Raw genomic sequence first — 17,662 nt, forward strand, 5'->3', positions numbered from 1 at the left:
GCTATCAATCTACGAGAGTCATACCCTTTAGGGTGTTTAAGATAGAGAGAAAAGGGAATGATAATGTAAATCTAGTGGTACCCGATGACGTAGGGTAAGGACGTCCATAAGCGACGATTTATAATTTCTGCACAGTGCTGCGATAATGTGAGGCCAAGGGTTGGGATGGTAGTATCGATGTGCGATACTGACTTATGTGATAGGCTTATGATTGAGGTTCTTAGTCTTCGATGGTAGACAATTAGTCATGTTGTTTGCCGAGTGATGATGTAACACCCCAAAATAATTAAATAAAAAAAAATAAAAAAATTTCCCCGATGCACACGCCAAGCGCGTGCATCACGGAAGCCTACGCACCCCGTCCTCCCTTCTCCTTCTTCTTCCCTTTCCCTTGCCGTGCACGCCACCTTCCCCATCTCCCTTATCTCTTCCCCCTCACCGCAGCCATCCCGTAGCCCCCTTCATTCTCTTCTCCACCTCAGTACCCCTCTGCCTCTTCTGTCTCTCGGGTTGCCGACGCCGGTGCCGACGGAGCCCGGACCGAGAGCCTTTTAGCTTTCCCCCCCTCCGGTAAGCCCTCATCCCCTCTTTCCTTTCTCCCCTTTTTCTTCCCCTCATCGGCCTCGTGCTGCGCCGCCGCCGGCCTCGTGCTGTGCCGCTGGCACCGTCGGCCTCGTGCCGCGTCGCCAGCGTCGCAGCCCCTCGGGCTTTCCGTCTCCCTTCTATCTCCCTCCCCCGAAAGAAATGGGGGTGGGAGATGGGTGTTGGTGGGCTGCAGGCCGCAGCCCACCTGGAGTGGTTTCGGGTGGGCTGCAGGCCACAGCCCACCTGGTCTTGGACTCGGATGGGCTGCAGGTTGCAGCCCTCTAACCCAAATGTTGGGTGGGCTGCAGTCTGCAGCCCACGTCCAACCTTGGTGGGCTGTGGTTGAGCTCCCAGCCCACCAAGGCCCTTTTGCTTTTTGGGTTGGGTTTGAGCCTACCCATTGCCTCTAGTCTAACCCATTTGGGGCCATTTGGACTCTATAACCCTGTTTATCTTTTTCACCTGATTTAATTAGCCTGATCCGTCGTAATGACAATTTAGTATCATGTGAATTTTAGGATGACATAAGACTCGCCCTAGGAGACCCCGACTCATGTATTTGTCAAGCATAAATGCGCTAACAAGATAATTAATTCTATTAGTTCGCTAATCTTAAGTATGGCGTTACTTGTGTGAATTACTAGGATTGACACCACGTGGGGAGGATTTTGAGATTCCGGAGGAGCCGGCTAGCTGACGAGTTTTACCATACTGTGGAGACCCCCCAGGCAAGTAGAGTTATACAAATCTAGAATAACATAATTACAGTCATTATACCTGTCATGACACTGTAGGAAATGTCGGTATTAATGCATACAGTTAGTACACCATGTTATATCTTTGCATATACAGTTATTGATAACTTGCTTATCATAATATTATGAGAATGTTAATGTTGCATAAACATTAGTGTGATACTGCTTTACATGTATCCTGTATGGTATACCATTGCATAAATGTGTAATTGCTGTGAATATAGAATGTAACGATCATGATGACTATGACATGCTTTATACACTCATAGACACTGCACCACTTCCATCTATTATTAGTAATCGAGTTCTGACTAGGCAGTACCCTTACTCACTTAGCCAAGGGTTAAAGGTAGAGTGTACCTTATATGACTATACTATTAGCGGCCTACACCTGAGGTCGGGAAGCCTGTGTGGCATTCAGGTAGTTATACTGCATAGTTAGGACTAGATTATGATGATAGAAGAACATGATTGTAAGGCGGGGATATAACTCTAGCGGTATCCGACGACGCAGGGTTAGGGCGTCTGTGGATGAGCCGAGGGCTCCCGATTCTCCAGCCGAGGGCGATGATGATTTAGAGAGATTGAGATATGGGCTTACGACCGGGGTCCTTAGTCTGATGGCCACAGACAACCGGTCACATGTAGTGTCGCCATACACGTGTTGGTAACATTACCGCTAGATGTGTATATATCCCCCCTCGATGTATGAGATGATGGATGATTATATGATCGATGATTGTTTCTTGAGGGTATTTACCCTGTGTGGTGAATAGCTCGGTGAGCGATGATAAATATGCTTAATGCTTTGGTAGACATGAGATGACTAAACTGCTATTTTATTTTTATGCATAACATGTAAAACCTATGATTAAGATGTGTACGAATAAGAGATTGTATCAAGCTTTATATCTGTGTGAACTTATCGTGATACATTTTGGGTACTAGCATGTTCTAGGATAGTGACTGGTAATCTTTATCAATTGTATTGATTTAGTAATTTATGGTAAGTCATTTCAACAAGCATATCGTTATTGTTAGCAAATATAGGCATACATTAGATATACATATGTGATTTCATTATTTTAGATTGTATGGATCCTACTCGCTGGGCTGTAAGCTCACCACCTCGTGGTGGTATTATTTCAGAGCTAGGGGACGCAGGTGCGGGTAGCAAGGAGTAGCTGGTTTTTTTTTCAGTATATATGTTAGTTGTATTAGGCCCTTACGAGGGCGTTATGATGATGTTGTATTTTGGATGTATATTTGAAAGGCTTGTTGTGGCCTGTGGAACTTGTATCCGGACTCTTATAGTTGAGTTTATTTATGGTGAAATTGTGTTGTTGTGTGCCTTATGAAATCCTTATACTAACAAATCATGTGATGCATCACGTGTGGGGGGGGGATTTACCCACGCGGTTTACACGTGTATTTGAAGGTAATGATATGGCCTATGGGCGTAGCTCTATAAGATTCTACGTTATAAATTTGATAGTCTAAGAAGATGCATATTATGTGGTGTAGCATTAAAATGGCCTCTAGGCGGATCTTGGTGTGAGCTCGAGTTTGAGGACTTGATAGTCCGAATGATGTGTGGTAGGTTATCATTTGCTAATGTATGTGCGCATTGGATGAACATGACGCGTATGTGGTACTAGTGCATTCTAATTATTCATAATACCTATATTCATGTTTACTTATTGTTGCATCTTTCATTACACTACTTTTAGACTATAGAAGTAGAAATTTGCTGGGCTTTATGCTCACCACCTTCTAGTGCAAATACTTTTAGATTAGTAGATGAGCCAGAGTTCATGGCAGATTTGGCAAAGACTAGCTTAAGCCTTCTTATTCTAATTCTTATTCTTATATTATTTATGTAAATTAAGTTAAATGGCTTGTAGCTCCTGCGTGGACTTTGTCTTATTTTTTGTTATAGTTATGTATTTTGGGCTTATTATGGCCTTAGTGTTGTGGGCTTTTTTATTTGTATTATTTGTGAAAATATATGCCTTTTGCTTATATATTATGTTGAAACATTGACCAGTTGGTCACGTGGCAATCACGTGAGTCTTACCCACGTAAGGGGCACAAGTTTGGTGGCGGGTGTTACATAGGGCTAGCTATAGGAAGTAGGAAATCTCTCCAGCGTCAGGCACACCAATCAGTGGCTACTACGTAGGGTGTGGCTTAGTCCGACTCCATCCAACTTTACCACTCTTCCGTCTCTCCAAAAGGTAAGCCGCATGTGTGAGAAAACAAATGTAATAGGGACAAGACTCTGGAGGCACTAGGTGCCCAAGACCACATCTTTCACACTGAGTGCCAAGGGATACAAGTCCACTATAAAGTTGTGGCCTTTCATCCCCAAGGAGACCCCACGGCATACACTCTCCGCTTAGAGCTTCGTGCCATCCCCGATAGTCACCTCAAAGCCAATGGTGGGCTCGACCTCCAATCCAATCCTTCGCACGAGCTACTCATCCAAAAAGTTATGTGTACTACCGGTGTCAATGAGTATGCTTACGCTGTGTTTCTTGACTACCCCATCCACCCACAAGGTCTTCAGGGTGCTCGTCTCTGAGTAAGCATGCATGGAGATCGTGGCAGCAATTTTCTCCTTGAGGCCCTCATCCATGGCCTCTATCATATCCCTAATGGCCATGGCATCCTCCTTCACCTCCTCATATATATCCTCATGACCATCGATCAGCATCACACTCTCGATGGCTCTAGCACAATGATGGCTGAGAGTGAACCGCTTGTCACACTAAAAAGACCCTTAGCCCATCGTTCTTCCACTCATGTAGGTGTGAGAATGCAGACTATGATCATGCCCCTCTTTCTCTTGGACTTGCAATTGGTCTCGGTGCTGTCCTCATCCCAAAGGGGGCAGGGGTGGTCCTTGGCTTAGCTATCGACTTGTCATCCATACCTAATGCATGTGGGGTAATCCTGCCGTCTCGGTTATTCCATGAAGCCCTCAAAGCACTCCTCAAGGTCGCGTGCTTCTGCTCCATCCGCGTGGCACCTCCGAGGTCGTAAGAGAAGGACGTTGGCCTTGCCCTCCTCGTGCAACCTAGAGATGAACGTGCTGATTGATAGCTACTGCGGTCAAAGGGTCGGCACCAACTACTTACATGCTCAAACTCCTCTTGGTATGCGGCTATAGATGTTTGTTGAACCAATTTGGAGAGTGTAGCATTCTAGTTCTTGAAGCCAGAGGTCCTAAATCGTCTTGAGAGCCCCTCGCTGAACTTGGTCCACATCTAGTACCAACTTAGGGCTGCCGCTTCTAAATGGAAGCTGTTTAATAACACCTTGACATCTTTCGTTGTGTTCTAGTACTCAAAAAACTGCTTAGCTCCAAAAATTCAATCTAATGGGTTATCTCCTTGGAACTTTGGAAAGTCAAACCTTGTAGTGCATCAATGGACCATTATTGTGGTTGGGGTCAAACACCATATCCAGTCTAATCATAGGTGGGTAAAGGATCTAGTCCATAGTTCCTTGGATCGAGTTGAGGAGGTTGCCCCCTTATTGTGGTTGGGGTCAAACACCATATCCAAGGGGCTGCCCCCTTATTGCCCTCCTTATCTAGGTTCCAACCATCTAGTCCATAGTTCCTTGGATCGAGTTGAGGAGGTGGACTCCCTCTCAGCCTCACTACTATCTTCGAAAGAGAAGCCAACTGTGATAGAAGGCTGTCGATCGGTCCGATCATATACGCTTGAGGGAGGCTATGGGTTAGTCCTATGCTTTCCTTGTTGTGGAGGGCAGCCCCTAATAGTCGTAGGCCTGAGGGTCGTGGTAGTAGCAGCTTATCGTAACCGGCGGCAACCCATGCAGATTTTTGCTTTGATGAGAACCCCTCTAAACTGAACGGTATGGGATGTAGGTTTGATGGTCTGTTGGCTTCCCAACTTGACTCACCCTTCTCCAACTCGTGCAAGCTAGGATGCTGGGTTCTCGTGTAAGGCGGCCAGGGAGGGACGGGGGTTGTGGATGGCAGAGCCTCCTAAGCTGCCGCTATCGGAGGTATGAGCTGTTCTAGCAATCGGCATGGGTCTTGCAGCTAGCCACCAAGCACCAAGGCCCAAAAATCAGCCATCAATCCTCCCATTTCTTCCTAAGATTTCTTTTGCAAGTCAAGCAACCTTTGGAGAAGAAGAGCTACGAGGGATTTCGGTGGTAAATCTCCTCCCACAGACGGTGTGCTCAGCGCACTCGAGAAGGCCTTGGTCTCCACTAGAACCATAGTGCTGGTGGCGGTTAGGAGCTCTTCCCTTACTTGCGGCTTTGCGGTAGCTCTCCTACTCGCCATGGCACGCATGGTGGTCATGGTCGAGGAAGGAGTGGCTTTGATACCACTGTTGTGTGAGACGTTGGGGATCAAACAATTGACTCAATTCGGTAGAGGGGGAAAGAGTGGTGAGTGCTGCGAGGGAAGGGGCCAAAGGTATGGTTGCTGTGAGATGGTGGGCTGTGGTTGTGGTGGAATTAGAGGGGAGGTAGTGGCAGTCAAGGTAGAGCTTTATAGTAGAGATGGGAAGTAGAGTGGTGAAGAAGGAAGAGCCTAATGAAATGGGGGGAAGAAGGGAGACGTCAGCTAGTGGTGTTCTCAGTAGGAGAGCCACTAGGATAATAGAGAGAGAGAGAGAAATTTAGGATAATTTTTTCATACCATTGGGATGCTCACCACACTTCATTTATAGTGGCTACCCTATTTTATGTGACTTGCTCTCTAAGCAAACTTAGACTAGACTCAACTCATAACTCAACTAGACCAACCCACTAAGTGAGTTCATGCCCCGACCACACCAATCATGACTCGACTAGACCAACCCATAGCTGGTTCACAACAAAGGCTAACCAAATTCTTTGGTTGGTGAACATTTGTCATGCACAAACAATAATAAGTAGTTGGCTTTTATTTTATAACATCACATGGAAAATTGTCAGGTACGTTCCTACGCTCATTATATATGCAGGTCCATAACAGCAAGTTAGCTTTCGGTACGTACTTTTATAAGCCATTTGAGCAGTCCAACATACTTAAACAATTCATTACCTTATTGGTTGCTGCCGTAGGTTGGGGCAGTTGCAATGCAAAGAGGAAGAAAGAGGCTAGAGGTCGGTTCTGTTTCGTGACAGAAGAAACTATTATAGAAGATCGATAAAGTCCTTGGACAGTTACTTGTATAGAAAATATTTCTCTTAAACATTTTTAATCATACATACAGCTGTTACTAAAGTTTTATTGTAAGCTTGTTCGAGCTTAGGAAGGCCAAGTAACTTGCTAGTGACACCACAGTCAATTTTCTTAGTTGGCATGATGCCGACAGCACATCAACTTGGTAAAAAAAAGTGATTTCTATTGAAGATCAGCAAAACGGCACAGGAGGAAGAGAGAAAGAGAGGCTACTGCACCCACCAATTCTGATTCAAGAAGAAGAGTTGTCATGGCCGAACTTGCTCTTGCCTCTGCCATACTGAGGCCTGTGATCGACAAATTGGCCTCTGAAACATGGAAACAGCTTGAATTATTTTGCGGTCTTGATGGAGATCTTAACAACTTGCACAGCACACTCAAAAACATCAACGGCATCCTCCATGCCGCTGAACGGAGGTCTCAAACTGACGAAAACGTTCAAATATGGCTGCAGGAACTAAAGGATCTCGCTTACGATGCAGATGATGTGTTGGATAGCTTCCAAGTTGAGTCAGTGCGGCGAAGCAGCGATCATTATATCACAAGAAAGGTACGTGACTTCTTCACAGCTGACAATCAAATTGCATTCCGTTATGAAATGGCCAAACAGATTAATAGAATTAATGAGAGGTTAAAGATAATTGATGAGGATAAGAATAGATTTCAATTTCCAGTGATTGAGGTTTCTGTGAACACTGGAGTGTCCTACTCGGAGAGTGAGTCTTCCTCGGCTACTGTTACCGAGGCCAATGAGTTATATGGAAGAGATGAGGACAAGGAGAAGATTATAAGCTTCTTACTTGAGACGGAGAGTGATAAAAGGTTATCTATCTATCCAATAGTTGGATTAGGAGGAGTCGGAAAAACATCACTTGTTCAAATGGTCTTGAAGGATGAGAGGATTAGGGAGGCCTTTCAACCTCCTAGTAGCCTACGTCCATTCTGGGTTTGTGTCGGAGAAGCATTTTTTGCAAAGGAAATTGCAAGTAAAATCATTGAATGTGTAACACTAGAAAGTTGTGACCTTTCTGCAATTGAGCCCATGAGAAGTAAACTCACCAATTTAATTGGCGGACGGAAAATTTTGCTTGTATTAGATGATGTCTGGAATGAAGATGTCATTAAGTGGGAGGGACTAATATCTTTGATCATTTGTGCTGGATCAGGGAGTAAAGTAATAGTAACAACCCGCAGCGATGAAGTTGCGAGGATAACGTGTACCACTAATTCACATCGTTTGGATGTTTTGGAGTTTGAACATTGTTGGAAGTTGTTCAGCCACATGGCATTCCAAATTGGGGCAGAAAAGGAGAGCCCAAGGTTGGTAGAAACAGGAAAGGAGATTGTCAAAAAGTGTGGAGGGTTACCTTTAGCAGCGAAGGCTCTGGGAGCTCTAATGGCCTCAAGAAATGGGGAAGATGAGTGGCTTGAAGTTAGAGACAGTGAAATTTGGGAAATATCTCGAAATGATCATTGTAATGCAATTAAAATTCTGCCAGCACTAAGATTGAGTTATGAGCATATGCCATCACATATGAAGCAATGTTTCTTATATTGCTCATTGTTTCCAAAGAATTACTTGTTGGATAAGAAGAAACTGATTGAGTTATGGATCAGTGAAGGCTTTATTTCTCCATCAAGTAAAGGCATGCATCCGAAGGTCACCGGCAATAGCTATTTTAACTATCTGCTCCGGCGATCCTTCTTTCAGAACGAAGTGAAATATGAGCATGGTGACGTAACGTGCAATATGCATGATTTGATCCATGACCTTGCGTGCTATATTGCAGGGCCTGAATTCTCAGCCAGAGGTAAAATGGTGGAAAAGAAAGATAAATGGCGGTATCTCTCAGTAGATCTCAGTGCTCCTTCTGAAACAAGGATTGAAATGGAAGCCATTGCTAAAGCAAAGAAGTTGCGTTCGTTCCTTTCAGTGCACCCACCATTGTTCTTTCCAATGCGTCCACCAAGGCGCAACATAAACTTGGATATACTATCAGGGTTTTCGTACTTGCGTTTGCTAGATCTAACTGGGCATCAAGACATCAAAGAGTTACCTAGCTCAATTGTAAGGTTAAAACATTTGAGGGTTATTGACCTATCAAGTAGTATGATAGAAACATTGCCTGAATCTATAAGTAGACTTCGGAGTTTGCAGATGTTGAAACTGGCTGACTGCTGGAAACTCAAAAGGCTGCCTCAAGGCATGAGGAAGATGACTAGCCTCAGAATTTTAGACGTCTTTAACTGTCATTGGCTAGTTCAGATGCCCCCTGGGATGGGCAGACTAACAGAACTTGAGATACTTTCAATATTCGTGGTTCGCCATGAGCCAGGATGCAGCATTGTTGAGTTGCAGCAACTAAATCTGCTGAGAGGTAAACTGGAAATCAAATGTCTCAATATAGTGAAGGACGCAGAGGAAGCGAGAAGCGCAAACTTGTGTGCAAAGAAGAGGTTGCAGTCATTAAAGCTGAGCTGGAACTTGGACAATAGAAACTTGGGTGGCACAACAGGCCGCATGACCTCATTAAAGGCAGCACTGCCGGAGCTGACAGAAGATGTGAAGAACGATGTGCTGGAAAGCTTGCAACCACCTCCTCATCTGGAGGAATTGGAGATCGACTATTACGATGGTAGCAGGTTTCCGAGTTGGATAACAGGGATCCAGAATCTAGTGAAGGTGACATTGCGGGGTCTAGAGAGATGTAAATGCCTACCGCCGCTGGGCAACTTGCCGCAGCTCAAGTCTCTTCAAATATATGGGATGGATGCTGTGACGGAAATGGGACGTGAATTTTACGGGGATGGAGGCTCATTTCCTTCCCTGGAGAACCTTATCTTAGACGAGATGCCTCTTTTGGAGCATTGGTGCACGATATCAGAGACGGCGACATTCCCCTACCTTAGTAGATTTGATATCTCTAATTGTCCCTTGTTGACGGTTCAGCCGTGTCTTCCGCCAGCAATCACACAGATGAAAATTTATAAAAGCAGTGATCAGGTATTGTCATCAAACAGCTTGCAAGAGTTGTCAAAGCTAAAAATCTTATACATATCGGAATGCCAGGCACCGTCAGAATCCAATGACTGGGATGGACTACCTTTCCTTACTGCCCTCGAAGAGTTGACAATCTTCAGAGTTTTGGGGCTAGTTAGCCTTCCAATGAGCATCATGGAGCACAGTTTCTCCTCACTCCGAACGTTGATTCTTTGCAACCTTCCAAGCTTCACATCACTAGGGATGGATCTGGAAACTCAAGAAGAGACGCCTTTCCTCTGCTTCCCTACACTCCAACGTCTGGAGATAAGAGAATGCAATAGATTGACAACACTGCCCAAATGGTTGGGATGCCTCACCTCCCTCAAGTGCTTGCAACTTGAAGATTGCAAGAATCTCGCAGCATTGCCCGAAGGTCTGCAACGCGTTACTTCACTCCACCAATTGCACATTGAAAGATGTCCTCTTCTAGTGAGTCGATGCGAGGAGGAGGAAGGCGAGGACTGGCACAAGATTGCTCATGTTCCTCGCTTAATCATCATCTAAGTTCCAGTTACCTTTTCCCTCCACCCTGTTTCTTTTCTTGTCTATTCTCATGTCTTCTTATGAAGGATTATCGTCTCTTCGAGCTCTTCTTGTTCTAGCTTATAGCAGTAGACATATATATGTCAATTACAGTATTTGACTCTTCTGATGATATATTTTTGTCTGCATCAAGACTTTCATAACTCATGAGCTCGTTGTATTCAGCACATGAAAATGTACACAGCTAGCCATGGCTTTGATTAATTTGGACATTAATATGCTTGCAGTTATATACTTGGTTTATTGATGAATATTTTCCCTTTCCCTGCTCCAGTTTTCTAATAATAAAATCTGGATGTGGCAAGGCTTTCTTCTTGAGTTCCTGAGATTTCTGCACGTAAAACGTAGTACACATTTGCATCAACTAAATCTCCAGTTCTTCCAGTTTGACACATGTAAATGATCTTTTGACCAAACTAGCTCTCTCTCAAACTTAAACACGAGATTAGAGTTGGAAAACCATTGAAACTTATATAGAAATTCGAAAGTTGTCCAGAAAATGGCCAAGTATTAGAGGGACAGTTCTTTTTCCCACAAGAAACTGGACAGCGACTTTTCCCAATACACGACTTTAGAATTTCTATGTAAGCTATTGAACTAGACAACGACTTTTAAATGGAAGTCTGGCACCTCGTCTCGAATTTAAATTTAAAATGAATAGACATGTGTAGAATAGTTACAGGAGACTTGACATAGTTAAAATCTCCATGGAAATAATAAGTTTCTATATGTTTCTCCACGTCGTACAAGGCTTGTTGTGATCGTCAAATGAGAAGAATAATTGCTCTGTCATCTATGATCATTTAAACAGCCAAGGAATTGTTTTTCTATCCGAGAAGAAATGGGTATCAAGGCTTCAATGAAAGCGAAACTGAGCAAGCTTAGGAAAATAAAACAAAGCAAATACATGACAATAATTTTGTAATCCGGAAAAACTCTCTCAAACTATGAAGCCATCTAAATCTAATCAATCTACTCACTAAATAGTAGAAATAAATTTCACTTATACACTCATCGCACCAGCTCTGATTGAAGTACCTCACTTGCTCAAAGTTCAACTCGATTAACTACTTTGTGAGTAGAAAGCCTCCACATTTATTTGGCCATCAAGCCACAAGACAATATCTCTCAATCACGTCTTTTAGATGGTAGATGAAAAACATTTTGGTTCCTTCAACGCTTTCGGATCATTCACACTTAATGTTTAAGCACTAAGATATATAAAGAAGCTCTCCTCATATATTAATAAAAAATATGCTCCATGGAAGAACTAGAAAACTTTCTAAGTTCAAACTAAAAACTCTTTGAGTTCTCATTCATACTAAAATATTCCCAAAAGGAAAAAAAAAAAGAAAACCAAATTTGAATTTGTTTTATAACTTCCTATTTCAGTCCTACTGCTCGGATGCACACCTAGCTCTAATTTATAGATATGTAATTCTTGTGTTACGGTGCTCACCTAGCCTTTAGTATTAAAGGTACTCTTAAGAGTTGACTTTTCATTTGTTCTTCGATCATTTTTCGTGCGTGGACTCTTCTACAAGTCATATATTTTAATTTTACATATATTGTACAACATATTTCAAAGTGTTTTGTGTCCATAAACTTAATATTATATAAAATTGTACAAATAATCTTCCCCTTGGCAAATTTGTGATTAAACACTTCCTAAACAATATTTGACCGAATACAACATTCATATGATCAGGAAATACTTCTTTCAAATCTAAAAAGTTCCTATGAAGATTAGACTCACAAAAATATATTATGTTACGATTTGATCACATGGTTTAAGTTAGTCGAGTTGAGTTTATTTATTCTTTAATTGTCATATTTATCTCTTATATAAGCCTTTAAAATATGTCTAATTAAGTCATGTAGCCCATTAAGGCAAGTTCAATTAAGTCACTTAAGCTACTAAGGCAAGTTTAATTAAGTCATGTAAGCCTCTAAGATAAATCCTAGTTTGAGTCGTCTAAATCTTTAGGGCTAAGTCCTAGTATGACTCATTGTACCCGACATTTATATATAAAGAGGATAGACTTCTTTATTTAGGAATCCAATTATCCAAGCATTGAGTTAAAGTTATTTTCTTATTATTGCATTTACCATTTTATTACAGCTATTAGATCATCTTTATCTCTCTAGGAGTATATCATAGCCGTAAAACCTCCAAAGCTTTTAAACCCTAGCCACCACTTTCCTCCAGCAGGCACTCTACTATATGGACATCCACCACCACCATTATCTGTCCGTCACCATCCGACGACCGCTACAACGTAGGATATTTACCAATATGTCTTGTTCTAACCTTGCTCCACTCTTTTATTTATATCTTTTCATTCTAACATCTGATTTAGATGAAACCAAAATCATTAGAACCTTAAATTTCAAGGCTACAAATACCTAAATTTTATAATTTTTTTACATCCGAATTAGTCCAAATCTGATTTGTAACATTAGTATCAAAGCCAACGTTCCTTGGCCGATGATAGCATAAGATTGAAGAAGATGAACAAGGAAGGAGCAATCGTGGAGGATTAGAAACTCATTTTTGTTCCTATGAGTGCCTCTCCGTCTCTACCACCACCATCGGCAGCCGCCAGTGATAAGCCATCAGCGTGGGCGAAGATAATATATAAATAATTTTCAAATGAGTTAAAGGAGATGCAAACCTCCCTCAAAGACTCGATCTAGGCCTTGACGACGGTTCTCCTAGACCAGCACAGCCAACCCGCACTGCCAGCACCTCCAGCTCTGCTGGCCATGGCCAAAATGCCCCCCACGGCGAGCACAATCCAAATTGAGAGGGGGTGGAGGTGCTTACCCAAACCGCAGCCTTGCCCCCCTTCACCACAGACCATCCTCCTAGCCGCTATATCGCCAGAGCAACTCCAATGGTGGTCCCAGGGTCGTCTTCCTCACCCATGGTAAAGGCTAGGGTCAAAAAACCTAACTTTCCACCGGCGGCAATCCAGCCGCTCTCGGCCCTCACCACCATATCGGGTCCCTACATGGTACCCTCATACCCAAGCCAGGTCGTTGGTAGCCGCAATAGAAGGTCGAAAGAGGGTCATCGATAAGCTTCTTTGCTGTAGCAAAACTATGGCTTATGGTCATGGGTTCAGCGTTACGGCTACCACTAATGGCCACGGTTGACCTCCTTGAGCCAACTGCCATTCAATGGTGGCCACCACAGTGGTCGAAGACTACAACATGGCCAAATCCGACTGCCACTAATGTGATCTTAGTTTCAATGGGGAATATTTGGATGTAAGGGAGAGTAGAAGAAAAGGAAGAAGATGGCCTTCCCTAAGGGTTCAGGGGGATAAGCTAGTCGAGAAGATTAGAGGCGGCGTAGCCATGGTTGGTGAGAACGAGAGAGGAGAGAAGAAGATTTGGGGAAGAGACTCAATTCATTCAATAATGATTATAAGGTTGTCTTTCACAAATTTAAAGGCTAATCTAATAAGCAAAATAGTCAAAAGATAGCCTTAGAAATAGTGCAGTTTCGTTGATCGCGTTCGAATACGGTGGAGCACAGTCAAACACGATAGATACATTCTTTGTATTTGCGAACGTATGTAAGCGTTCGAATGTGACAGTTATAAAATTTTATTATTTAAAGAAAACAAAAGACACTTGCTTGAGATAACTAGATTCAATCTTAGTCATATTAGCCATGATTACAAGGAGTTTTCCTGAGCCAAGCCATGTCAGGTATGATGCTTCACCTGGTGTCTTTGCCGCCTCAACTCCACCTTGGGATCGGTCGGCGATGCAAGGTCGCCGCCTCTGCAGCAACCCGAGCTCGAGCTAAATAATGGGCTTCCTCTATCACTCGTCATCGCGAGGACCCATTGGATGCTAACTACCATCGGCAAGCGACCTTGCCCAGCCACCGCCAGCGTCCATGCAGCCCATAGTGGCACCTCTAGGCCACAAATTAATTTTAGCCCTAGGGTTAGGGTTAGGGCAATCCTATGGGAGAGATGAAGTGCAAGTATCTCGTTGTGTGCTAAATTTTTCTTATTTGGTTCGACCAACTCGCGTGAATATTTGGGAACCCATGAGCGCAACTTGGGGCCTGAGTATGAGCTCGAGGATGACTAGTAGGATGACACGGTGAACCCACATAGCTAGTTGAGTTATATCTGTATGTACACCAATAGGCCCATGAGCACTACATAAGCTAGAAGTACTAGCTCGCGTACTAGTCACCTTGAGAACAAGGTGTCGAAATTGGATTGTTATGATCCGACCACGTGGGTTAAGTTAGTCGAGTTGGCTGAGTTGAGTCTATTTATTTTTAATTGATTCATGTTTATCTCTTATGTAAGCCACAAAAACAAGTTCAATTATATTACGATCAGACCACACGAGTTAAGTCAAGTCAAGTTGGTTAGTTAGCTTTATCTTATTGTTTGAATTTTAAATAAATTGGATAATCCACATATGAATCAGATCCACTAGGGATTTTTACTTCTATAAATAGGAGTAAATATGTGTTGATAATTATAAATCTGAGTTTAGCCAAATTAATATTTTCGTCCTTATCTTTTACTATAGTCGTTAGATTACCTTTATCTTTCTAGAAGTAGATCATAGCCATAGAAGCATCCTGATCTTTCAAACCCTAGCCACCTTCCTCCACCAGTAATCACTCTACTTTTTGGCCATCCACCACCACCCTTGGCTATCCGCCACCCTCCGACGATGGCCACAACGTTGGTTAATTACCGTTCTGCCCTATTTTACCTTGCTCCACTATTTTATTAATATCTTTTTATTTAGACGTCGGATTCTTGTGAAATTAGATCCATTAGAACCCTATCTTCCGAGGCTACCTTAGATAAATTTTTACAATTTTCTTATTTCTGAATCAGTCTAGATCTAGTTCCTAACAAATATAAGCCACTAAGGCAATTTCAATTAAGTCATGTAAACCTTTAACACAAGATCTAGTTCGAGTCGTATAAGCCTTTAGGACTAAGTCCGAATAGGACTCATTGTACCCGACCTCTAAATATAAAGGGCCTGAGCTTCTTTGTTTTGGAATCTAAGTCTCCAAGTATTGAAAATTAATTGAGTTTAGTTTTTTTTTTTATTATCGTATTTATCATTTTATTATAACCATTTCGATCGTTTTACCTTTTTAGGAGTAGATTATAATCGTAGAACCTCCAAAGCTTTCAAACCTTAGCCACCACCCTACTATATGGCCATCCACCACCACCATTGGCCCTCCGCCACTATCCGACGACCGCCGCAATGTTGGATATTTACCAATCTATCTCGTTCTGGTCTTGCTTCATTCTTTTATTTATATCATTTTATCCCGACCTCCGATTTAGGTGAAATCGAAACCATTAGAACCTTAACTTCCGAGGCTTTCAACTTAAATTTTCATAATTTTCTTACGTCCAAATCGTTCCAGATTTGGTTCGTAACATATTTGTATAATGTAAACATGTAAAGCAAAATCAATTTGATAAAACAATAAACAATCAATTCTTCAATTCGATTTTCTCAAGTCACAATGTATTGAACATAATTTTCAGCATTTTAAAAGTATACACAGTAAGAGATATTCAATCCTAAGAAAAAAAAGAAAAAATCAATTCTATGCAATGTTCACCAATCGTCAAATTTGGATGAAAGGTAAATAAAACATCATAAAATTCTTAACATTCGAAACAAGTCAAGTAAAATTTTCCAAGGAGATGCAGTTCAGAAATTCTTTTAATCAAGCTCACCAACCAACACAACAAATTATGTTTTTCAGATTTAAACTAATGCAATTCAATATTTAGAATTTCAGATTTCAGATTTCGGCATGAAAATTCAGAAATTCATCACTTCCAGATTTCAGCTTTTAGATTCTCGACTTTCGGAGATGGAAAATTCCTACGTACCAGTAATTCAAACTTCCGGAAAATGAATTCAGCCATCAATATTCAACAAACAGAATATCAGCAATTTATTTTCAGATTTCCAGGAATGCATCACATTCATAATTTACTTCATTTAAAAATTTCAGAAAGATTCAAGGTCAAGAATTCTGCAGAAAACTCAAAAAACTATGAGATTTGAAACTTTCCATTTTTTTTTTGTCAATTTGATATGATCCAAATTCAATAAAGGAATATTGTAATTCAAATAGGTACAAGTTAGAATCCTATTAGAGATGTCAAAATCCGATCAAGCACTTCCCTATGATCCATGACTTTAAGTTCCAAATTCAATGAAAATCAACCATGCACACTAATCTATAAAAATAGGTCAATATGTGATCAATCAAGAAGTCAAATCTAGCTATAACAAGATGCATCAAGATAATTTAAATTTGTAATGATAACTTTAACACTCATAAGGTTAGGTTTGAATCTTTTCAAAATAATTTCATGCAAAAACAATTTATCAATTCAAAGAATTATTTTTATGAAGTAATTTCTTCACTCTATAAAACCACAATAAGTTAAGCTTTCCTTGAATGCTCTTGTCAACGTGGCTTTCATACTTATCTTTCAAAGTAGTTATTTTCAATGCAGTTTAAAAATAATTTTTTAATATAAGGATATTTGGCTCGATGGATTCAATGTATGTATCGTTTAATTAATGCATGTTTATCTTTTCTATAAGCTCTTAAAGTAAGTCTAGTTAAGTCATGTAAACTTTCGATACATTAGAAATAGCTAGCCTCTAGTTTTGTTACACGTATAATTTACTTTTATTTGTCTAGCTTGTTCTATATATATTTATGAGACGCTATATTTATATTTGTAAACTAGGTTTAGGCATAAGAACACCTACATATTTGATGATTGGACAAACTCCCACCTCTTGAATAAGAACTTGATTATTAGGTTGACCAACATGAGGCCTAGGGTGAGAGGGTGACCATCACTATGTAGCACCACTCATACTTGTAGATTCTTAGGAGCTCTTGTATGCTGATCCACTTGGTGCAGAAGGGCAGTAACGCTCTATTTTAGAGCACAATTCTACACCACATGTGCTGTATACTACAAAGATCACTAGTAGAGAGATGATTAAATAATTGATATTTAATAATATATTTATAAGTTAGAAAGTAAGCTTATTTTATTTTTTGACTAATTATTATACTTGAATGCAGGGAGTTATATATTTAAGATGTCATGGCTACTTTACCTGCCATATATGCTTCGAATAGTCACATATGGTCCTTTGGAGGATAAAAGCTCTCCTATTATGCTTTGTTATGGTGAAGTGGTATCCTCTAGATCATGTTATGCAACATTTGATCACATACATAGGATCTTAGTTCCATATAATCCGAAGGATGCACTTTATGAGGTCGATAAGTGTGGAAAGAGCATTTATCACTTATAAGCATATGTAGTAGATAGGGCCCATAAATTAGATTGATGCGATATATTAATCCCTATATGGAGAAAAATAAGTAGTACATTGGATGATACTTTGTCCTTTATTTAATAAATATTTTTAAGTTCGATCTTTGGTTCGGTCAAAATAATAAAC

The 17,662-nt window shown here is 41.2% G+C and overlaps 1 protein-coding gene across 1 annotated transcript; it reads left to right on the top strand.

Annotated features, from left to right (window-relative positions):
• Positions 1-6,761: 6,761 nt before the first annotated feature.
• On the top strand, positions 6,762-10,347 carry LOC140763617 (putative disease resistance protein RGA3). The gene is made up of 2 exons (XM_073101896.1): positions 6,762-9,556; positions 9,623-10,347. The coding sequence occupies exons 1-2, from the start codon at positions 6,803-6,805 to the stop codon at positions 10,097-10,099; spliced, it is 3,231 nt and encodes a 1,076-aa protein (XP_072957997.1). The 5' UTR covers positions 6,762-6,802; the 3' UTR covers positions 10,100-10,347.
• The last annotated feature ends 7,315 nt before the right edge of the window (positions 10,348-17,662 follow it).

This window comes from Typha angustifolia, chromosome 1 (assembly GCF_048772165.1).
Source record: "Typha angustifolia cultivar Huaian chromosome 1, ASM4877216v1, whole genome shotgun sequence".
Lineage (NCBI taxonomy): Eukaryota > Viridiplantae > Streptophyta > Magnoliopsida > Poales > Typhaceae > Typha > Typha angustifolia.